Below are 22,389 nucleotides of genomic sequence, written 5' to 3' on the forward strand. Positions count from 1 at the left end.
CTGACCAAAGATGAAACATTACTATTAAACACACTGTGATTCTGTACATTTGGTGATATTGTGTAAAATCTGACCCAGTTGTGTCCTTTGGGGGTTTGTGACTCACATTATAATTTAATTTATTGTTGTGTTTCCCTCCTTAGCTGAAACATTTGGTAACATGCTAAGTAGAATAATGTACTTCAAACTATGCTTTCAACATGACAGAGCCAGGTCTGTGATCATGTGAATCTGGTATGTTCGAACTTGACAGGCCTGACCGCAACCACATCAATCAAACTTGAAACGATGTGTTGCATCATTGCCCAACTTCAGTGCCCGACCTCACTCACACTAAGATGCAAAGCCCTGCAGCCAGGTTGAGGAATGGACGGCCTTCCCAGAGGAGATGTTCATCATTTATGCAGGGGTGTAATGTTTGGAGAATAACATAGATATAGATCTTCAGCAATGTGGTGATGGACTGCACAAATGTAACTATTTTACTTTCATCCATACTTTGTACTTCTTGTACTTACTTCGTGTTGCACTTGAATTTCAAAAAAACTTAAAAGTAAGTAAGTTAGAAAATGAAAAAACTCACTCTTGTTTTAATATATTGTCTTTTAGGAAGTTGTTAAACCTTACAATGAAACCCAATGTCCTTGTGTAGATGGTCTACAATAAACATATCAAAAACACATCAATAAAGTTTCGAGAACTTACATTGGGATGGCTGAAATACTTATCCTTCAAAAGAAAATTGTGCATTGTTCCCTGTACAAAATAAAGCACAAACAACATCACACTATATGAGCAGTGAAACATGTAATAACACAGATTTTTTTATTTGTTTTCTATTGTCTCGTCTAAATTGTACAATTTATATTTTTTGATTAAAATTTGATTCCCCTTTCCACAGTGCCACAGTTGAATCATTTTACTTTCTTTCTTTCTTAAAAGTTTGTTGAGTTCAAAATACAACCTAATGGACAAACAGATTTGAGCTTCAGGGTTGAGTCTTGAAAAAGGCCTGAAGGTCTTGTCTGCAGATCTTTGGGGAATCATGATGCAACTGCTCTGAAAGCTTCAAGGTGCGGTGTGTGGAGGCAGGCTGGAGACACTGGGAGCTCTGGAGGGAGTTTGTTCAATGGCTGGTGTGTTCAAGTGGGTAAAGCCTGAGGTCTAAGACATGGTCAGGTGTGAGGCACCTGCGCTTCACCACATGTGTTTGAACTAAATCAGCTCCCAAAAGGCAAACTCTCTGCGGAGCCTTAAAGCAATTCATGAACTGCAAACACACAAACACCGTTTTAATTAAAAAGGGCTTAAGAGGCGTATCAGCTCACCTTTAATCATCCCTCTGACTGAAAAATAACAATAATGTCAAATTAAATCTCACATGGCTGAGTGCCTTGCTAAATCAGGTGTGCTGAATTGTTATTTTGATCGGCTGTCAAAAGTGTCACCTTAATTCACTTATCCAAATTGCAATTCCAAATAAACTTGCTCACAAATTCTGTATACAGCCAAATAATAGAAAGATAATTATTAATGTATTATTATTGCGGTAAGTCTTCTATGATATTTAAGTGTTAATGGCCAGTTCAGATATATTTTCAAAAAGGAAGAAAAAATACGCAATCAATGGAAAAAATCTTCCCACATTAGTATTTTCAAGATTCATTATCAAAGTTCATATTGATGCAGTCTTGATGTTTGCAATTGCAAGATATTTCATTCGTAACAAGAACAGAATAAACTCTAACTTTTACCCCAACTTAACCCAAGGTTTTCCTCATTGAAACCATTATTGATCGGTTAAACACTCACCATAAAATGAATTAATAAATAAGGGTTAGGGTCCTCTCAAGAAGATGGTTCTTTGAAACACCCCAGTTTTGAGCAAGTCAACAATAAGTGCAAACATCTGTTCTTCAAGAACGGGTACATGAATGTTTAATGTAGAGTGTTCTGTATGCTCTGCATGTTCTCTTGCATTGTGAAAATATTTGGAAAAATAAAATATTCTAAAAAAGACCGGGTACATATGCAAAACAAATGGTTTGGGTAACCCTTATCCTAATGTACTTTCCTACTACTCTATAATTCATATTTTTTTGGGATACAAATTGTGCATTTTGTCCTGAATATATATATTTTTTTGAACTAATGGACAGTTCTCACCTCTAGCTCTACACAATAATAGGATTCTTGGCCTAAAAAAATGGGAATTTAACAGGCTGCATGTTTTAATGAGACATATTTTTGTTTACTGTTTTGTTTTTTTATCACCAAAGCAGTACATTGTAGTAAATGTAATTATGTTTCATAGCCTATGACAGTTACAAGTGGACATAGCTCTTAAACACAGAAATACCTCAATGTAGGGGAAGGTCTTGTCAACATGAAGTATTTAAAGTGTATCCAAAGTAAAAACACTTGATTATGCAAAAAGGTCCTATAAAACTATAACTTAAACTATGTTAGTGGATTGACTTAATTTTAGATTTGTATTTTCTCTTTTATTTTCTGTTGAACAGTTTGTAGCAACACAAAGTAATTTATCTGTAAAGTAATATGTAACTATGCCTGCCATCATTCAGTTACTCTGTACTGACATTTTATGGCCATGCCCAATCAGAACTGTCCTATCACACTTATCTCTGATTGGTCACTAAGTCAGCGAGCCCTGTCGTCATTTTAGATTATAAAGTCACAATCAGGTCCGTTTGAACCCTGACGTGGGTGGCAGTGCCCTCTCTGGTTCTGGGAGTAGAAAATGTCACCATTGAAATCCGAAGTGGTTTTTGTGGTGCTCCTGTTTGCATTTGCAGCAACAGGGGAGGAAGCTCCTGTGTGTCAGATACTGGGAAGTCCAGAGATCCCCCTGTTGTCTAAAGAGGGAGATGTGACAATCGGGGGAGCCTTTTCCATCCACAGCAAAATTGCACAACCTCCACTTTCTTTTACAGTGAAACCAACACGCCTCACATGCTCCAGGTAATTGTGAGCACTGCATAAGAATACTTTCTGATGATGTATTTCACAGTGTACGTTGTTTCTATTTAGCTGTTTTTTGTCTCAGTGTCAACCTCAGGGAGTTTCGATTTGCCCAGACCATGATTTTTGCAATCGAAGAAATAAACAAAAGTGATGTCCTTCTTCCCAATGTCTCTATCGGATACCGTATTTATGACAACTGTGGCTCAACATTATCCTCGATGCGAGCGGTGATGGCCCTGATGAACGGCGACGAGTGGACGACAGGAAAGAGCTGCTCCGGTCAGTCAGCGGTTCATGCTATTATCGGGGAGTCTGAGTCTTCGTCAACCATCGTGCTGTCACGCACTACAGGACCATTCAAAATACCAGTGGTAAGTTGCAGGTTCATTCGGATTCATGCGTTTATTATGTGCAAATCCTCCTTGTTCTGTCACTCTTCTTCTGAATTCCCAGATAAGTCATTCAGCTACTTGTGAGTGTTTGAGCGACAGGAAGGAGTATCCCTCTTTCTTTCGAACCATTGCCAGTGACCTATACCAGAGCCTCGCCCTCGCCCAGCTGGTCAAGCACTTTGGCTGGACGTGGGTCGGGGCAGTCAACAGCGACAGCGACTATGGTAACAACGGCATGTCCATCTTCCTCGCCGCAGCCCAAGAGGAGGGCGTCTGTGTTGAGTATACGGAGAAATTTCACAGGGAGGAACCGGAGAAACTGATGAAAGTGGTCGATGTGATCCGCAAGAGCACTGCCCGGGTCATAGTGGCTTTCCTGGCCCACGTAGAGATGAACAACCTGCTGGAGCAGCTGAGTCTCCACAACATCACGGGCCGTCAGTTCATTGGTGTGGAGGCCTGGATCACTGCCGACAGCCTTGTGACTCCGACTAGCTTTACCGTGCTGGGAGGTTCACTGGGCTTCGCTGTGCAGAAAGCAAACATCAGTGGCCTGGATAAGTTTTTAACCAAAGATTTCTGGCAGGGAGAGTTTAAGTGCAAGGGGAGACAGAACAACAACATGACAGGAGCTGCACCTTGCAAAGAAAACCACAATCTTACAGAGCTGAAATATTATAATGATGATGTGACGGAGCTGAGATACTCCGGTAACATCTACAAAGCCATCTATGCTGTGGCCTATTCTCTGCACAGCATGTTGAATTGCTCACAAAGTCAGGGATGTGACGGGACGGTGAAGGTTACACCGTGGAAGGTAAATTCGAGTGACAACTTTACTTTGTCAGACTTGTCACACAATTTACAAAAGTGTGTCTTTGGCTTTTCAGGCGGTGGAGTCTCTGAAGCAGGTGAACTTCACGACTAAGAATGGGGAGCAGGTGTGGTTCGACACCACTGGAGCAGCATCGGCCCTGTATGAGGTGGTAAACTGGCAGCGTGGATCAGACGGGTCGGTCCACTTCAAACCTGTTGGTTACTATGACGCCTCCCTGCCGCCGGGAAAGAAGTTCATCCTCAAGACTGAAGCCATAATGTGGCCTGGAGGAAACACAGAGGCAAATATGTTAACTAAGAGTCACACCTGAATGTCTGTATGGCCTTGTTGTTCTGATGTATTGTGGAGATAAATGTAACATCTTCATTTTGTCTTTGATCCAAAGCTGCCGGTGTCAGTGTGCAGTGAGAGCTGTCGTCCAGGAACTCGTAAAGTCCTTCAGAAAGGAAAACCCGTCTGCTGCTACGACTGTATTCCATGTGCAGAGGGAGAAATCAGCAACACCACAGGTGCCACAAACTTGAAACACGGCAATATGAACACACTGTTTGTTAGCTCACGATGCATCATGTTAAAGTTTGCTGTGGTACAGGCTTTCATTCGTGTTGTCAGGATGCCACATAATGGATTGTAATAATGGTAACATTATTTCTATTGCAGATTCTAATGGATGCAAAAAGTGTCCTGAAGAGTACTGGTCCAATCAAAACAGAGATGCTTGTATTCTGAAAAATGTCGAGTTCCTCTCCTTCACTGAGGTTATGAGTAAAACACTTGTGTTTTTCACTGTGTTTGGTGTAGTTCTTACTTTGATTGTGGCAACGCTATTCCTGATTAATAAGGACACTCCCTTGGTGAAGGCCAACAACTCGGAGCTGAGCTTCCTGCTGCTCTTCTCCCTGACTTTGTGCTTCCTGTGCTCCCTCACCTTCATCGGCCGGCCCTCTGAGTGGTCCTGCATGCTGCGGCACACTGCATTCGGCATCACCTTTGTCCTCTGCATCTCTTGTATTCTGGGGAAAACTATAGTGGTGTTAATGGCCTTCAGGGCGACACTTCCAGGCAGAAATATGATGAAATGGTTCGGGCCTGCACAGCAGAGGATCAGCGTTCTGGGATTCACTCTGATACAGATTGTAATTTGCATTCTTTGGCTGACCATCAATCCTCCATTTCCCTTCAAAAATGTAAGCCACTATAAGGAGAAGATCATTCTCGAGTGTGCCCTTGGATCACCGATAGGCTTCTGGGCTGTGTTAGGATACATCGGACTCCTTGCTGTCCTTTGTTTTGTACTTGCTTTTTTGGGTAGAAAGTTACCTAATAATTTCAACGAAGCTAAATTGATCACCTTCAGCATGTTGATATTCTGCGCAGTCTGGATCACATTTATTCCAGCTTACGTCAGCACTCCTGGGAAGTTCACTGTGGCTGTGGAGATATTTGCTATTTTGGCATCAAGTTATGGGATTCTCTTCTGTATATTTGCGCCTAAATGCTTTATTATTGTTCTTAAACCGGAATTGAACACAAAGAAACATCTGATGGGAAAAACATGATCATAAACATGTTACAACCATATTTCAAAAATGTGCCTCCTCATTGAAACAAATATGTTGCTTGCCTTCTTTAGACTTTTCATTTAATTCATTATTGTGGACTGGCAGTCAAACATTTTATATATATACATATATGTATATATGTGATGTTATCAATCATACCTATATAACACTACAGACAATAAAATACAGTTGAATTTAAATATGTACTGTTGTTTTATTTCATATGAATAACATAAATCCATAACAACTTGTCTCTTTATTGTTGTTATCTCAACTAAAGTTTGCACACTTGTCCTTTTCGTCCACATTAACGTCACACAACTGCACAAATTTGAACAAAGAATATGACTCTTTATATACTGATGATCTAAGTCCAAAGCCAAAAGCATGTGGCACAAGTGCATTCAGGACTTAACTCTAAATGCATCTTGTTTTGGCAATAATATGCACTAAGCAACAGGAGTGCCATCACCTTATATCTTTAACATCCCGTTGCACTTATCATCACAACATTCACAGTCCTTCCTGCACTAGTACTGCAGCCTCGGAATAATCACCTGATCAATTTCATTAGAATTATTTTTAATGTAATAACACATAATATCAGCGAAACACATTCCCCCCTCAGAAACGGTTAAGGCATCTGTCTGTAAAACTTTTTAAATAAACTGCTCCAATCTCAGACGTTTTTGGGTTGATTCTTGTTAAAGCTGCTAAATTAATCTTTAAAAAGTTTTTAAAGAAGTTGTTTGCATTTCTACATATACTCTCCTCATTATCAAGTTAGTTTTTATTTATTTACCTTTTTAATCCACTTAATGTTATGCTGTTCATTTGCAGCACAACTCTGAAAGCCCCACTTTACAACTATAATTATATTTAAATGCTATATGTCCCTCCTCATCACATCTCATTACACACTATGATTGACAGCTAACGGTAATAATGACATAATGTTCTTGTTGAATGAAGAACATTAAAGTGATCTGACGTCATCTCACTGTCATTTGATAAGAGGGCCTTGCTTATTTATGCATGATTATAAAGCTCTGCCCAGCAGCTACATGTTTGTTTGATGATAGAATAAGTTATGACAGGCTACAGGTTTGTGTGTACGCACCTGTGTGCCTCTTATCTCCACTGGATGAGTGACTGCGTCCGTACAATGTTGTTGTGTTTGATTTTTATGGGAGCCCTCGGAGCAGAGGAAGATTGTGAGATGTTGGGGAGCCCAGAGTTTCCTCTTTTATCGAAGGCAGGAGATCTCACTATCGGCGGGGCTTTCTCCATCCACAGTCAGATCTCAAATCCTCCACTCTCCTTGAGAGACGCTCCACAGCCTCTCAAATGTTCGAGGTACTATTTGATATCTCCTTTCTCATTTCTTGAGAAGTTAAAATCAAATATCGTCTGGAAATATGTCTTACTTTTTTGTTTCTTTAGGATAAACTTCAGAGAATTTCAATATGCCCAAACTATGAGTTTTGCCATTGAGGAGATCAACAACAGCAGCTCTCTACTGCCTAATATCTCAGTGGGTTATAAGGTATTCGACAACTGCGGTTCAACGCTGCCCTCAACTCGTGCAGTGATGGGTCTGATGAATGGGGAGGAGAGGACTTTGGGAAAAAGCTGCTCCAGCCAGTCATCTGTTCAGGCCATCATCGGAGCCTCTGAGTCCTCCTTGACTATCGTGATGCTACAAATTGCTGGGATTTTCCAAATACCAGTGGTAAATATTTGCACATTTTATCTTGGACACTCGTTCCCTGAACTGTGCTTTCAAAAAAGGCTGAATTGCTAATTTCTAAATATGAGATTAAGTCTTTTTGTCTTTCAATTTAAATAATCACTCAATTTGAATTCATGTATTTTTGCATCCCTTCTTTTTCTGTTAGATCAGCCACTTTGCCACATGTGCTTGTCTGAGTAACAGAAAGGAGTTCCCGTCCTTTTTCCGCACCATCCCCAGTGACTACTTCCAGAGCAGAGCCCTGGCCCAACTGGTGAAGCACCTTGGCTGGACGTGGGTTGGGGCCATTAGAAGTGACAACGACTATGGTAACAATGGCATGGCGACGTTTATCGCAGCTGCAAGTCAGGAAGGGGTTTGTGTTGAGTACTCTGAGGTCATATCGAGAACGGACCCCAGTGAGCAGGTTGCCAGGGTGGCCAGAATCATCCGTGGCGGCAGTGCAAGAGTGTTGGTTGCTTTTATCGCCCAAATTGAGATGGGGATCTTACTTGAGGAAGCTGTGAAGCAGAACATGACCGGGCTGCAGTGGGTGGGCAGTGAATCCTGGATCACAGCAGGTCATTTGGCCAATGAGAGGTACTCTGCCATCCTGACAGGGTCTCTGGGCTTCACCATTAAAACTGCAAAGATCACAGGCCTGAGAGAGTTTCTTCTGAAAGTTCACCCACGTCAGGACCCTCGGAATAATCTTCTGAGAGAATTCTGGGAAGCAACCTTCGGCTGCAGTGTCCAATCCAGTCTGCAGGGTCAGACCCAGTGCTCTGGCTCTGAGACATTAGAGGATGTAGACAATCCTTTCACAGATGTGTCAGAGCTGAGGATATCTAACAACATCTATAAGGCCGTGTACGCTGTGGCTCATGCTTTGCATAACATGTTAAATTGTGGACTCGGTGGTGAAGCGGTGAACCAGACGAGCACATGGAAAGATAATTTAGACCCAAAACAGGTATAAGGTTGCCTTCATGACTCAAGCCAATGATATAAATAATATATGATTCCCTATTCTTAAACCTAATCATCAATCTTCTCTACATGTAGGTTGTCAAACATCTTCAACATGTGAACTTCACTCTTCAGTCTGGAGAAAGAGTGTATTTTGATGGGAATGGAGACCCTTCTGCAACATACGAGCTGGTGAACTGGCAGAGAAACCAGGCGGGAGATACTGTGTTTGTGGCTGTGGGGAGCTACGATGCATCACTACCAAATGGAGAACAGTTCACCATGAATGGATTGAACATTACGTGGGCAGCTGAATCCCTCAAGGTATATCAAAAGTCTAAAGTGATCAATACGGAGCAGATTGAGTTTGTGATTTGTTTTGTGGAGGATGCAGAGACAGATGTGACAGGGCCTATACTTAAGGTGACAGCATTCACATTGAAATGCAAAAAATAAATAGATTTTATTGTCCCGTCTTTTGCTGTAGATTTTATCAGACTGACGCTATCTGGATCCTGATTCATCTTAAAAATCTAAATAAATATTCAAAATCAACATTGGACAATGTAAAGTTTAAATTATGATCATATATAAGATCAAGGTCTAACTCTCAAACTTGAGGTTGACGAATAACATTTAAAGATCATTCCCTATAATAAATGACCTAAGCTAAATGCAAACTGTGACTGTTGGTGTTGTGTTGTTGTTGCAGAGGCCTCGGTCTGTTTGCAGTGAGAGTTGTCTGCCAGGTTTCCGACAGGCTGTGATTAAAGGTAAACCCATCTGCTGTTTCTCCTGCATCGCCTGTGCTGCTGGAGAAATCAGCAACTCCAACAGTGAGTGAACACTTTCCTAATAATCAGTCAATGTGTAATTTCTTATGTGAATATACATGTGTGTGTTCAGCTTTACCAACAGACCCCAAAGAAATGTAGGAAAACATATTGTTTTGAATTTCTTCTCCATTTCTCTATTAATTATTTATTTCTTGATTTTTTTCTGGTCATTAAATGCATATTTTCTTTGACCATGTGAATCAGTTTTTTTGTAAATAATGATCAAATGAGTAATTCCTTATGCCCGATGACAGTATAAATGATGTCATAGAAATGGCTATTTCTATTATTGGTATCATTTAAAACAACATTGCCTCATAATACGAGTTTATGATATGCTTTGGATTTAATGTTTAATGATTACAGCATAATAAATGAATAGAATTTAAAATTTTGATCTTGTCACATTTAACCACATTTCTTGACAGTTTTCACATCAAATGTTGTGTTTCCACCCTCAATAGCAAATAAAAAACTCTGGGACTTGCCCTTACTACACTATATATGAGTGCTATTCCAACTTGCAGCTGAGATCATTAAATCGTTTAATGTTTTTCGTTCAGATTCTGCGGAGTGTTCACGGTGTCCGCTGGAGTTCTGGTCTAATGAGGACCGCAGCCAGTGTGTTCCAAAGGTGATCGAGTTCCTGTCTTATGGAGAAACCATGGGGGTCCTCCTCACCGCCTTGTCATTATTCGGAGCAAGTTTAACTCTAGTGGTGTCGGGTGTTTTCTTTCGGTTTCGTCACACACCTCTTGTCAAGGCCAGTAATGCTGAGCTGAGCTTCCTACTGCTCTTCTCCCTGACTCTGTGCTTCCTGTGCTCTCTGACCTTCCTCGGCCGGCCCTCTGAATGGTCCTGCATGCTGCGACACACAGCTTTCGGCATCACCTTCGCCCTGTGCATGTCATGTATCTTGGCTAAAACCATAGCAGTGGTGGTGGCCTTTAAGGCCACAAGGCCTGCTAACACTGTTCTCCAGTGTTCGGCCCCGCTTCAGAGAACCAGCGTTCTCAGCTGTACGTCACTGCAGGTCCTGATTTGTGTACTGTGGTTAACGCTTGCCCCGCCATTCCCCTACAAAAATACCGCCCACGTCACTGAAAGGATCATTCTGGAGTGTGACCTGGGTTCACCGATAGGCTTCTGGGCTGTGCTGGGCTACATAGGACTCCTGGCTGTGCTGTGCCTCATCCTTGCTTTTCTGGCTCGAAAGCTGCCCGATAATTTCAATGAGGCTAAGTTCATCACTTTCAGCATGTTGATATTCTGTGCAGTCTGGGTCACTTTCATCCCAGCTTACGTCAGCTCTCCTGGGAAGTTCACTGTGGCTGTGGAGATCTTTGCTATTCTGGCCTCCAGCTTTGGTTTGCTTTTCTGTATATATGCTCCAAAATGTTACATTTTAATACTGAAACCAGAGAGGAACACTAAAAAACATATGATGGGAAAAACATGATCATAAACATTTTACAACCATATTTCGAAAATTGCCTCTTCATTAAAACATAAATGTTACTTAGCTTTCTTGAGACTTTTCATTCAATTGATCATTGTGGACTGGCGGTCAAACATTTAATATATATACATATATACATGTATATATATATATATATATATATGATGTGATGTATTGAATCATACCTATATAACACTACAGACAATAAAATACATTTGAATTTAAATATATAATGTTGTTTTATTTCATATAAATAACATCAATCCATAACAACCTGTCTCTTTATTGTTGTTATCTCAACTAAAGTTTGCACACTTGTCCTGTTCGTGCACATTAACCTCACACAACTGCACAAATTTGAATAAAGCATATGACTCCTTATATAGTGATGATCTAAGTGCAAAGCCAAAAGCATGTGGCACAAGTGCATTTAAGACTTGTCCAAATCTTAATGCATCTTGTTTTGGCAATAATATGCAATAAAGCAACAGGGGTGCCATCACCTTATATCTTTAACATCCCGGTGCACTTATCGTCACAACATCCACAGTCCTTCCTGCACTGGTACTGCAGCCTCGGAATAATCACCTGATTAAATTCATTAGAATTATTTTTAATATAATCACACATAATATCAGCTGATCACATTCCCACCTCTCGGAAACGGTTTAGGTATCTGTCTGTGAAGTGTTTTAAATCCACTGCTCCAAACAAAGAGGTTTTTGGGTTGATTATTGATGAAGCTGCTAAATTAATCTTCTATAAGTAAAGAAAAAAAAAAAAATTGCATTTTCTACACATCCTTCTCATTATCAAGTTCATTTTTCTACAGTTTTTATTTATTTACCTTTTTCATCCACGTAACGCTGTGCTGTTTATTTGCAGCACAACTCTGAAAGCCCCACTTTACAACTATAATGATATTTAAATGCTATATGTCCCTCCTCATCACATCTCATTACACAATATAATTGACAGCTAACGGTAATTATGACATAATGGTCTTGTTGAATGAAGAACATTAAAGAGGTCTGACGTCATCTTACTGTCATTTGATAAGAGGACCTTGCTTATTTATGCATGATTATAAAGCTCTGCCCAGCAGCTACATGTTTGTTTGATGATAGAATAAGTTATGACAGGCTACAGGTTTGTGTGTGCACACCTGTGTGCCTCTTATCTCCACTGGATGAGTGACTGCTTCCATACAATGTTGTTGTGTTTGTTTTTAATGGGAGCCCTCGGAGCAGAGGAAGATTGTGAGATGCTGGGGAGCCCGGAGTGTCCTCTGTTATCGAAGGCAGGAGATCTCACTATCGGCGGGGCTTTCTCCATCCACAGTCAGATCTCAAATCCTCCACTCTCCTTCACAGACGCTCCACAGCCTCTCAAGTGTTTCAGGTACTATTTAACATCTCCTTTCTCATTTGTTAAGAAGTTAAAATCACGTTTTGTCTGAAAACATGTCTTACTTTTATGTTTTTTTAGGATAAACTTCAGAGAATTTCATTTTGCCCAAACTATGATTTTTGCCATTGAGGAGATCAACAACAGCAGCTCTCTACTGCCTAATATCTCAGTGGGTTATAAGGTATTTGACAGCTGCGGTTCAACGCTGCCATCAACTCGTGCAGTGATGGGTCTGATGAATGGGGAAGAGAGGACTTTGGGAAAAAGCTGCTCCACCCAGTCGTCTGTTAAGGCCATCATCGGAGCCTCTGAGTCCTCCTCGACTATCGTGATGCTACAAATTTTGGGGATTTTCCAAATACCAGTGGTAAATATTTGTACATTTAATCTTGGACACTCTTTCCGTAAACTGTACTTTCAACAAAGGCTGAATTGCTCATTTCTAAATATGTGATTAAGGCTTTTTGTCTTTCAATTTAAATAATCACTCAATTTGAATTCATGTATTTTTGCATCCCTTCTTTTTTGCTATTAGATCAGCCACTTTGCCACATGTGCTTGCCTGAGTAACAGAAAAGAGTTCCCCTCCTTTTTCCGCACCATCCCCAGTGATTACTTCCAGAGCAGAGCCCTGGCCCAACTGGTGAAGCACCTTGGCTGGACGTGGGTTGGGGCCATTAGAAGTGACAACGACTATGGTAACAATGGCATGGCAACGTTTATCGCAGCTGCAAGTCAGGAAGGGGTTTGTGTTGAGTACTCTGAGGTCATCTCGAGAACGGACCCCAGTGAGCAGGTTGCCAGGGTGGCCAGAATCATCCGTGGCGGCAGTGCAAGAGTGTTGGTTGCTTTTCTCGCCCAAAGTGAGATGAACGTCTTGCTTGAGGAAGCTGTGAAGCAGAACATGACTGGGCTGCAGTGGGTGGGCAGTGAATCCTGGATCACATCAGGTCATTTGGCCAATGAGAGGTACTCTGCCATCCTGACAGGGTCTCTGGGCTTCGCCATTAAAAAGACAAAGATCACAGGCCTGAGAGAGTTTCTTCTGAAGGTTCACCCACATCATGACCCTCAGAATAGTCTTCTGAGAGAATTCTGGGAAGCAACCTTCAGCTGCAGTGTCCAACCCAGTCTGCAGGGTCAGACCCAGTGCTCTGGCTCTGAGACATTACATGACGTAGACAATGCTTTTACAGATGTGTCAGAGCTGAGGATATCTAACAACGTCTATAAGGCCGTGTACGCTGTGGCTCATGCTTTGCATAACATGTTAAAATGTGGACTCGATGGTGAAGCGGTGAACCAGACGAGCACATGGAAAGATAATTTAGACCCAAAACAGGTATAAGGTTGCCTTCATGATACAAGCCAATGAAATAAATAATATATGATTCCCTATTCTTAAACCTAATCATCACTCTTCTCTACATGTAGGTTGTCAAACATCTTCAACATGTGAACTTCACTCTTCAGTCTGGAGAAAGAGTGTATTTTGATGGGAATGGAGACCCTGCTGCAACATACGAGCTGGTGAACTGGCAGAGAAACCAGGCGGGAGATACTGTGTTTGTGGCTGTGGGGAGCTACGATGCATCACTACCAAATGGAGAACAGTTCACCATGAATGGATTGAACATTACGTGGGCAGCTGAATCCCTCAAGGTATATCAAAAGTCTAAAGTGATCAATACGGAGCAGATTATGTTTGTGATTTGTTTTGTGGAGGATGCAGAGACAGATGTGACAGGGTCTATACTTAAGGTGACAGCATTCACATTGAAATGCAAAAAATAAATAGATTTTATTGTCCCGTCTTTTGCTGTAGATTTTATCAGACTGACGCTATCTGGATCCTGATTCATCTTAAAAATCTAAATAAATATTCAAAATCAACATTGGACAATGTCAAATTTCACTTATGATCATATGTAAGATCAAGTTCTAACTCTCAAACTTGAGGTTGACGAATAACATTTAAAGATCATTCCCTATAATAAATGACCTAAGCTAAATGCAAACTGTGACTGTTGGTGTTGTGTTGTTGTTGCAGAGGCCTCGGTCTGTTTGCAGTGAGAGTTGTCTGCCAGGTTTCCGACAGGCTGTGATTAAAGGTAAACCCATCTGCTGTTTCTCCTGCATCGCCTGTGCTGCTGGAGAAATCAGCAACTCCAACAGTGAGTGAACACTTTCCTAATAATCAGTCAATGTGTAATTTCTTATGTGAATATACATGTGTGTGTTCAGCTTTACCAACAGACCCCATAGAAATTTAGGAAAACATATTGTTTTGAATTTCTTCTCCATTTCTCTATTAATTATTTATTTCTTGATTTTTTTCTGGTCATTAAATGCATATTTTCTTTGACCATGTGAATCCATTTTTTTGTAAATAATGATCAAATGAGTTATTCCTTATGACAAAATAAATTATGTCATAGAAATGGCTATTTCTATTATTGGTATCATTTAAAACAACATTGCCTCATAATACGAGTTTATGATATGCTTTGGATTTAAAAAAAAATTAAATTGTGTTTAATGATTAAAGCATAATAAATGAATAGAATTTGAAATTTTGATCTTGTCACATTTAACCACATTTCTTGACAGTTTTCACATCAAATGTTGTGTTTCCACCCTCAATAGCAAATAAAAAACTCTGGGACTTGCCCTTACTACACTATATATGAGTGCTATTCCAACTTGCAGCTGAGATCATTAAATCGTTTAATGTTTTTCGTTCAGATTCTGCGGAGTGTTCACGGTGTCCGCTGGAGTTCTGGTCTAATGAGGACCGCAGCCAGTGTGTTCCAAAGGTGATCGAGTTCCTGTCTTATGGAGAAACCATGGGGGTCCTCCTCACCGCCTTGTCATTATTTGGAGCAAGTTTAACTCTAGTGGTGTCGGGTGTTTTCTTTCGGTTTCGTCACACACCTCTTGTCAAGGCCAGTAATGCTGAGCTGAGCTTCCTGCTGCTCTTCTCCCTGACTCTGTGCTTCCTGTGCTCTCTGACCTTCCTCGGCCGGCCCTCTGAATGGTCCTGCAAGCTGCGACACACAGCTTTCGGCATCACCTTCGCCCTCTGCATGTCTTGTATCTTGGCTAAAACCATAGCAGTGGTGCTGGCCTTTAAGGCCACAAGGCCTGCTAACACTGTTCTCCAGTGTTCGGCCCCGCTTCAGAGAACCAGCGTTCTCAGCTGTACGTCACTGCAGGTCTTGATTTGTGTACTGTGGTTAACGCTTGCCCCGCCATTCCCCTACAAAAATACCGCCCACGCCACTGAAAAGATCATTCTGGAGTGTGACCTGGGTTCACCTATAGGCTTCTGGGCTGTGCTGGGCTACATAGGACTTCTGGCTGTGCTGTGCCTCATCCTTGCTTTTCTGGCTCGAAAGCTGCCCGATAATTTCAATGAGGCTAAGTTCATCACTTTCAGCATGTTGATATTCAGTGCAGTCTGGGTCACTTTCATCCCAGCTTATGTCAGCTCTCCTGGGAAGTTCACTGTGGCTGTGGAGATCTTTGCTATTCTTGCCTCCAGCTTTGGTTTGCTTTTCTGTATATATGCTCCAAAATGTTACATTTTAATACTGAAACCAGAGAGGAACACTAAAAAACATATGATGGGAAAAACATGATCATAAACATTTTACAACCATATTTTGAAAATTGCCTCTTCATTAAAACATAAATGTTACTTAACTTTCTTTAGACTTTTCATTCAATTGATCATTGTGGACTGGCAGTCAAACATTTAATATATATACATATATATATATGATGTTATGATGTATTATATCATACCTATATAATACTACAGACAATAAAATACATTTGAATTTAAATATATAATGTTGTTTTATTTCATATGAATAACATAAATTAATAACAACCTGTCTCTTTATTGTTGTTATCTCAACTAAAGTTTGCACACTTGTCCCTTTCGTGCACATTAACGTCACACAACTGCACAAATTTGAATAAAGCATATGACTCCTTATATAGTGATGATCTAAGTGCAAAGCCAAAAGCATGTGGCACAAGTGCATTTAAGACTTGTCCAAATCTTAATGCATCTTGTTTTGGCAATAATATGCAATAAAGCAATAGGAGTGCCATCACCTTATATCTTTAACATCCCGGTGCACTTATCATCACAACCCCCACAGTCCTTCCTGCACTGGTACTGCAGCCTCGGAATAATCACCTGATCAAATTCATTAGAATTATTTTTAATGTAATCACACATAATATCAGCTAATCACATTCCCACCTCTCGGAAACGGTTTAGGTATCTGTCTGTGAAGTGTTTTAAATCCACTGCTCCAAACAAAGAGGTTTTTGGGTTGATTATTGATGAAGCTGCTAAATTAATCTTCTAAAAGTAAAGAAAAAAAATGTTTGCATTTCTACACATGCTCCTCATTATCAAGTTCATTTTTCTACAGTATTTTATTTATTTACCTCTTTCATCCACTTAACGCTGTGCTGTTTATTTGCAGCACAACTCTGAAAGCCCCACTTTACAACTATAATGATATTTAAATGCTATATGTCCCTCCTCATCACATCTCATTACACAATATAATTGACAGCTAATGGTAATTATGACATAATGCTCTTGTTGAATGAAGAACATTAAAGTGGTCTGACGTCATCTCACTGTCATTTGATAAGAGGGCCTTGCTTATTTATGCAGAATTATAAAGCTCTGCCCAGCAGCTACACGTTTTGGTCGATGATAGAATAAGTCATCACAGGCTACAGGTTTGTGTGTGCACACCTGTGTGCCTCTTATCTCCACTGGATGAGTGACTGCTTCCATACAATGTTGTTGTGTTTGCTTTTTATGGGAGCCCTCGGAGCAGAGGAAGATTGTGAGATGCTGGGAAGCCGGGAGTTTCCTCTGTTATCGAAGGCAGGAGATCTCACTATCGGCGGGGCTTTCTCCATCCACAGTCAGATCTCAAATCCTCCACTCTCCTTCACAGACGCTCCACAGCCTCTCAAGTGTTCCAGGTACTATTTGACATCTCCTTTCTCATTTCTTAAGAAGTTAAAATCAAATAACGTCTGAAAACACGTCTTACTTTTATGTTTTTTTTAGGATAAACTTCAGAGAATTTCATTTTGCCCAAACTATGATCTTTGCCATTGAGGAGATCAACAACAGCAGCTCTCTACTGCCTAATATATCAGTTGGTTATAAGGTATTTGACAGCTGTGGTTCAACGCTGCCATCAACTCGTGCAGTGATGGGTCTGATGAATGGGGAGGAGAGGACTTTGGGAAAAAGCTGCTCCAGCCAGTCGTCTGTTCAGGCCATCATTGGAGCCTCTGAGTCCTCCTCGACTATCGTGATGCTACAAATTTTGGGGATTTTCCAAATACCAGTGGTAAATATTTCCACATTTTATCTTGCTTTATTTGGACACTCTTTCCGTGAACTGTGCTTTCAACTAAGGTTGATTTGCTCATTTCTAAATATGGGATTAAGGCTTTTTGTCTTTCAATTTAAATAATCACTCAAATGGAATTCATGTATTTTTGCATCCCTTCTTTTTTGCTATTAGATCAGCCACTTTGCCACATGTGCTTGTCTGAGTAACAGAAAGGAGTTCCCCTCCTTTTTCCGCACCATCCCCAGTGATTACTTCCAGAGCAGAGCCCTGGCCCAACTGGTGAAGCACTTTGGCTGGACGTGGGTTGGGGCCATTAGAAGTGACACCGACTATGGTAACAATGGCATGGCAACGTTTATCGCAGCTGCAAGTGAAGAAGGGGTTTGTGTTGAGTACTCTGAGGTCATCTCGAGAACGGACCCCAGTGAGCAGGTTGCCAGGGTGGTCAAAATCATCCGTGGTGGCAGTGCAAGAGTGTTGGTTGCTTTTCTCTCCCAAAGTGAGATGGGGATCTTGCTTGAGGAAGCTGTGAAGCAGAACATGACCGGGCTGCAGTGGGTGGGCAGTGAATCCTGGATCACAGCAGGTCATTTGGCCAATGAGAGGTACTCTGCCATCCTGACAGGGTCTCTGGGCTTCGCCATTAAAAAGACAAAGATCACAGGCCTGAGAGAGTTTCTTCTAAAGGTTCACCCACGTCAGGACCCTCTGAATAATCTTCTGAGAGAATTCTGGGAAGCAACCTTCGGCTGCAGTGTCCAACCCAGTCTGCAGGTTCAGACCCAGTGCTCTGGCTCTGAGACATTACAGGACGTAGACAATCCTTTCACAGATGTGTCAGAGCTGAGGATATCTAACAACGTCTATAAGGCCGTGTACGCTGTGGCTCATGCTTTGCATAACATGTTAAATTGTGGACTCGGTGGTGAAGCGGTGAACCAGATGTGCACTTGGAAAGATAATTTAGACCCAAAACAGGTATAAGGTTGCTTTCATGACTCAGGCCAATGATATAAATGATATACGATTCCCTATTCTTAAACCTAATCATCACTCTTCTCTACATGTAGGTTGTAAAAAATCTCCAACATGTGAATTTCACTCTTCAGTCTGGAGAAAGATTGTATTTTGATGGGAATGGAGACCCCGCTGCAACATACGAGCTGGTGAACTGGCAGAGAACCCAGGCGGGAGATACTGTGTTTGTGGCTGTGGGGAGCTACGATGCATCACTACCAAATCGAAAACAGCTCACCATGAATGGATTAAACATTACATGGGCAGCTGAATCCCTCAAGGTACATCAAAAGTCTAAAGTGATTATTACGGAGCAGATTGAGTTTGTGTTTTGTGGAGGATGCAGAGACAGATGTGACAGGGTCTAAACTTAAGGTGACAGCATTCACATTGAAATGCAAAAAATAAATAGATTTTATTGTCCCGTCTTTTGCTGTAGATTTTGTCAGACTTACGCTATCTGGATCCTGATTCATCTTAAAAATCTAAATAAATGTTCAAAATCAACATTGGACATTGTCAAGTTTCACTTATGATTATATGTAAGATCAAGGTCTAACTCTCAAACTTGAGGTTGACGAATAACATTTAAAGATCATTCCCTATGATAAATGACCTAAGCTAAATTCAAACTGTGACTGTTGGTTTGTGTTGTTGTTGCAGAGGCCTCGGTCTGTTTGCAGTGAGAGTTGTCTGCCAGGTTTCCGACAGGCTGTGATTAAAGGTAAACCCATCTGCTGTTTCTCCTGCATCGCCTGTGCTGCTGGAGAAATCAGCAACTCCAACAGTGAGTGAACACTTTCCTAATAATTGGTCAATGTGTAATTTCTTACGAGAATATACATGTGTGTGTTCAGCTTTACCAACAGACCCCATATAAATGTAGGAAAACTTATTGATTTGAATTTCATCTCCATTTCTCTTTTATTTATTTATTTCTGGATTTTTTTCTGGTCATTAAATGCATATTTTATTTGACCATGTGAATCCGTTTTTTTGTAAATAATGATCAAATGAGTAATTCCTTATGCCCGATGACAGTATAAATTATGTCATAGAAATGACTTTTTCTATTATCGGTATCATTTAAAACAACATTTTCCTCATAATATGAGTTTATGATATGTTTTGGATTTTTTTAAAGAATTAAAATTGTGTTTAATGATTAAAGCATAATGAATGAAGAGAATTTGAAATTTTGATCTTGTCACATTAACCACCTTTCTTGACAGTTTTCACATCAAATGTTGTGTTCCTACCCTCAATAGCAAATAAAAAACTCTGGGACTTGCCCTTACTACACCATATATGAGTGATATTCCAATTTGCAGCTCACATAATTAAATCGTTTAATGTTTTTCATTCAGATTCTGCGGAGTGTTTACGGTGTCTGCTGGAGTTCTGGTCTAATGAGGACCGCAGCCAGTGTGTTCCAAAGGTGATCGAGTTCCTGTCTTATGGAGAAACCATGGGGGTCCTCCTCACCGCCTTGTCATTATTCGGAGCAAGTTTAACTCTAGTGGTGTCGGGGGTTTTCTTTCGGTTTCGTCACACACCTCTTGTCAAGGCCAGTAACGCTGAGCTGAGCTTCCTGCTGCTCTTCTCCCTGACTCTGTGCTTCCTGTGCTCTCTGACCTTCCTCGGCCGGCCCTCTGAATGGTCCTGCACGCTGCGACACACAGCTTTCGGCATCACCTTTGCCCTTAGCATGTCATGTATCTTGGCTAAAACCATAGCAGTGGTGCTGGCCTTTAAGGCCACAAGGCCTGCTAACACTGTTCTCCAGTGTTCAGCCCCGCTTCAGAGAACCAGCGTTCTCAGCTGTACGTCACTGCAGGTCCTGATTTGTGTACTGTGGTTAACGCTTGCCCCGCCATTCCCCTCCAAAAACACCGCCCACGCCACTGAAAGGATCATTCTGGAGTGTGACCTGGGTTCAACTATAGGCTTCTGGGCTGTGCTGGGCTACATAGGACTCCTGGCTGTGCTGTGCCTCATCCTTGCTTTTCTGGCTAGAAAGCTGCCTGATAATTTCAATGAGGCTAAGTTCATCACTTTCAGCATGTTGATATTCTGTGCAGTCTGGGTCACTTTCATCCCAGCTTATGTCAGCTCTCCTGGGAAGTTCACTGTGGCTGTGGAGATCTTTGCTATTCTGGCCTCCAGCTTTGGTTTGCTTTTCTGTATATATGCTCCAAAATGTTACATTTTAATACTGAAACCAGAGAGGAACACTAAAAAACATATGATGGGGAAAAACTAGTCAAGATCACTGTGAATGGGTTAGAATAGTAGAACATTAACGATCCAATAAGTGGTTTTACGAATATTATTAAATGCAACAGTTTCAATGAATGACCATCATCATTTAATGCCTGAAAAGGTAACGGTTAAGAAAAAATTCACTGCACTTCATGTTTAAAACTGCATTTCTAAGTGAAATGTAGATGTTCTGTGCAGTCTGGATCACATTGATTCCAGCTTACATCAGCACTCCTGGGAAGTTCACTGTGGCTGTGGAGATATTTGCTATTTTGGCCTCAAGTTATGGGATTCTCTTCTGTATATTTGCACCTAAATGCTTTATTATTGTTCTCAAACCTGAATTGAACACAAAGAAACATCTGATGGGAAAAACATGATCATAAACACGTTACAACCATATTTAAAAAATTGCCTCTTCATTGAAACATAAATCTTGCATAGATTTCTTTAGACTTTTCAGTCAATTCATCATTGTGGACTGGCAGTCAAACATTTAATATACATAGATATATACATATATCTATATATATGATCTATTGAATCATACATATGAAACACTACATACAATAAAATACATTTGAATTTAAATATTTAATGTTGTTTATTTCATATGAATAGCATAAATCCATAACATCCTGTCTCTTTATTGTTATCGCAACTAAAGTTTGCGCACTTGTCCTTTTCGTGCACATTAACTTCACACAACTGCACAAATTTGAATAAAGCATATGACTCCTTACATTTTTTGCTCTATACTGATGATCTAAGTCAGGGGTGTCCAAACTTTTTATCCCGAGGGCCACATACAGAAAAAAATACGAAGATATGGGCCACTCACGCCGCCGCGACCCCCTGCCCTGGAGCGGACTGTTGTCAGTTCACCTCAATCGCGTCTCTCAGGGCGGGGGGGTGTGGCGGAGTTCTAAGGAACTGCTGGCAGGTCAGGGGTGAGTTGGGCGCCACGTAGTGTCTAAACTGAGAAGTGCAATACAGTGGGCCATAGTCCATTACATTAAATTTCATTTAGCTGAAGCTTTTATCCAAAGCGACTTACAATAAGTGCATTCAATCCCGAGGGTACAAGCCCAGAACAACAAGAATCAAGAAAGTACAATTTCTTAAAAAATAAAGCAAAACTACAAAGTGCTATAAGTAAGTGCCATTTAAGTGCTACTAATTTGTTAGTTTCAAAAATGTTAAGTATTTTTTTTCTTCTATATTTTTTTTTCTTTATTTCTTTATTTTTTTGATGCGGGCCAATTAAAAATGGATGGTGGGCTGCAGTTGGCCCGCGGGCCGTAGTTTGGACACCCCTTATCTAAGTGCAAAGCCAAAAGCATGTGGCACAAGTGCATTCAGGACAAGGCATCTTATTTTGGCAATAATTTGCAATAAAGCAACAGGAGTGCCATCACCTTATATCTTTAACATCCCGGTGCACTTATCATCACAACATCCACAGTCTGTCCTGCACTGGTACTGCTGCCTAGTAATAATCACCTGATATGTTTCATTAGAA

The 22,389-nt window shown here is 40.8% G+C and overlaps 4 protein-coding genes across 4 annotated transcripts; all 4 read left to right on the plus strand.

Moving 5' to 3' along the window:
* Positions 1 to 2,839: 2,839 nt before the first annotated feature.
* Positions 2,840 to 5,774, plus strand: LOC133003553 (extracellular calcium-sensing receptor-like). The gene is made up of 6 exons (XM_061073323.1): positions 2,840 to 2,982; positions 3,068 to 3,356; positions 3,439 to 4,194; positions 4,268 to 4,495; positions 4,601 to 4,724; positions 4,876 to 5,774. Exons 2-6 carry the CDS (start codon positions 3,102 to 3,104, stop codon positions 5,772 to 5,774), a joined length of 2,262 nt encoding a protein of 753 aa, XP_060929306.1. The 5' UTR covers positions 2,840 to 2,982; positions 3,068 to 3,101.
* Positions 5,775 to 6,921: 1,147 nt separating this feature from the next.
* LOC133003578 (extracellular calcium-sensing receptor-like) lies at positions 6,922 to 10,773 on the plus strand. The gene is made up of 6 exons (XM_061073360.1): positions 6,922 to 7,133; positions 7,221 to 7,509; positions 7,676 to 8,482; positions 8,575 to 8,802; positions 9,191 to 9,314; positions 9,878 to 10,773. Exons 1-6 carry the CDS (start codon positions 6,922 to 6,924, stop codon positions 10,771 to 10,773), a joined length of 2,556 nt encoding a protein of 851 aa, XP_060929343.1.
* A 1,240-nt stretch (positions 10,774 to 12,013) lies between these two features.
* LOC133003601 (extracellular calcium-sensing receptor-like) lies at positions 12,014 to 15,824 on the plus strand. The gene is made up of 6 exons (XM_061073388.1): positions 12,014 to 12,174; positions 12,262 to 12,550; positions 12,719 to 13,525; positions 13,618 to 13,845; positions 14,234 to 14,357; positions 14,929 to 15,824. Exons 1-6 carry the CDS (start codon positions 12,038 to 12,040, stop codon positions 15,822 to 15,824), a joined length of 2,481 nt encoding a protein of 826 aa, XP_060929371.1. The 5' UTR covers positions 12,014 to 12,037.
* A 1,190-nt stretch (positions 15,825 to 17,014) lies between these two features.
* Positions 17,015 to 20,868, plus strand: LOC133003590 (extracellular calcium-sensing receptor-like). Its single transcript, XM_061073377.1, has 6 exons — positions 17,015 to 17,205; positions 17,294 to 17,582; positions 17,760 to 18,566; positions 18,659 to 18,886; positions 19,269 to 19,392; positions 19,973 to 20,868. Exons 1-6 carry the CDS (start codon positions 17,015 to 17,017, stop codon positions 20,866 to 20,868), a joined length of 2,535 nt encoding a protein of 844 aa, XP_060929360.1.
* Positions 20,869 to 22,389: the final 1,521 nt, after the last annotated feature.

Source organism: Limanda limanda, chromosome 6 (genome assembly GCF_963576545.1).
Source record: "Limanda limanda chromosome 6, fLimLim1.1, whole genome shotgun sequence".
In the NCBI taxonomy this organism is placed as follows: Eukaryota; Metazoa; Chordata; class Actinopteri; order Pleuronectiformes; family Pleuronectidae; genus Limanda; species Limanda limanda.

Bases quoted from the DNA above. Each gene is read 5' to 3' on its own strand.
- LOC133003553 (XM_061073323.1), top strand. From the start codon at position 3,102: ATGATTTTTGCAATCGAAGAAATAAACAAAAGTGATGTCCTTCTTCCC. The intron at 4,195-4,267 runs GTAAATTCGAGT...TTGGCTTTTCAG, and splicing joins TGAAGGTTACACCGTGGAAG to GCGGTGGAGTCTCTGAAGCA. The intron at 4,496-4,600 runs GCAAATATGTTA...TTTGATCCAAAG, and splicing joins GGCCTGGAGGAAACACAGAG to CTGCCGGTGTCAGTGTGCAG.
- LOC133003578 (XM_061073360.1), top strand. From the start codon at position 6,922: ATGAGTGACTGCGTCCGTACAATGTTGTTGTGTTTGATTTTTATGGGA. The intron at 7,134-7,220 runs GTACTATTTGAT...TTGTTTCTTTAG, and splicing joins CAGCCTCTCAAATGTTCGAG to GATAAACTTCAGAGAATTTC. The intron at 8,803-9,190 runs GTATATCAAAAG...TTGTTGTTGCAG, and splicing joins GGGCAGCTGAATCCCTCAAG to AGGCCTCGGTCTGTTTGCAG.
- LOC133003601 (XM_061073388.1), top strand. From the start codon at position 12,038: ATGCTGGGGAGCCCGGAGTGTCCTCTGTTATCGAAGGCAGGAGATCTC. The intron at 12,175-12,261 runs GTACTATTTAAC...ATGTTTTTTTAG, and splicing joins CAGCCTCTCAAGTGTTTCAG to GATAAACTTCAGAGAATTTC. The intron at 12,551-12,718 runs GTAAATATTTGT...TTTTGCTATTAG, and splicing joins GGATTTTCCAAATACCAGTG to ATCAGCCACTTTGCCACATG.
- LOC133003590 (XM_061073377.1), top strand. From the start codon at position 17,015: ATGTTGTTGTGTTTGCTTTTTATGGGAGCCCTCGGAGCAGAGGAAGAT. The intron at 17,583-17,759 runs GTAAATATTTCC...TTTTGCTATTAG, and splicing joins GGATTTTCCAAATACCAGTG to ATCAGCCACTTTGCCACATG. The intron at 18,887-19,268 runs GTACATCAAAAG...TTGTTGTTGCAG, and splicing joins GGGCAGCTGAATCCCTCAAG to AGGCCTCGGTCTGTTTGCAG.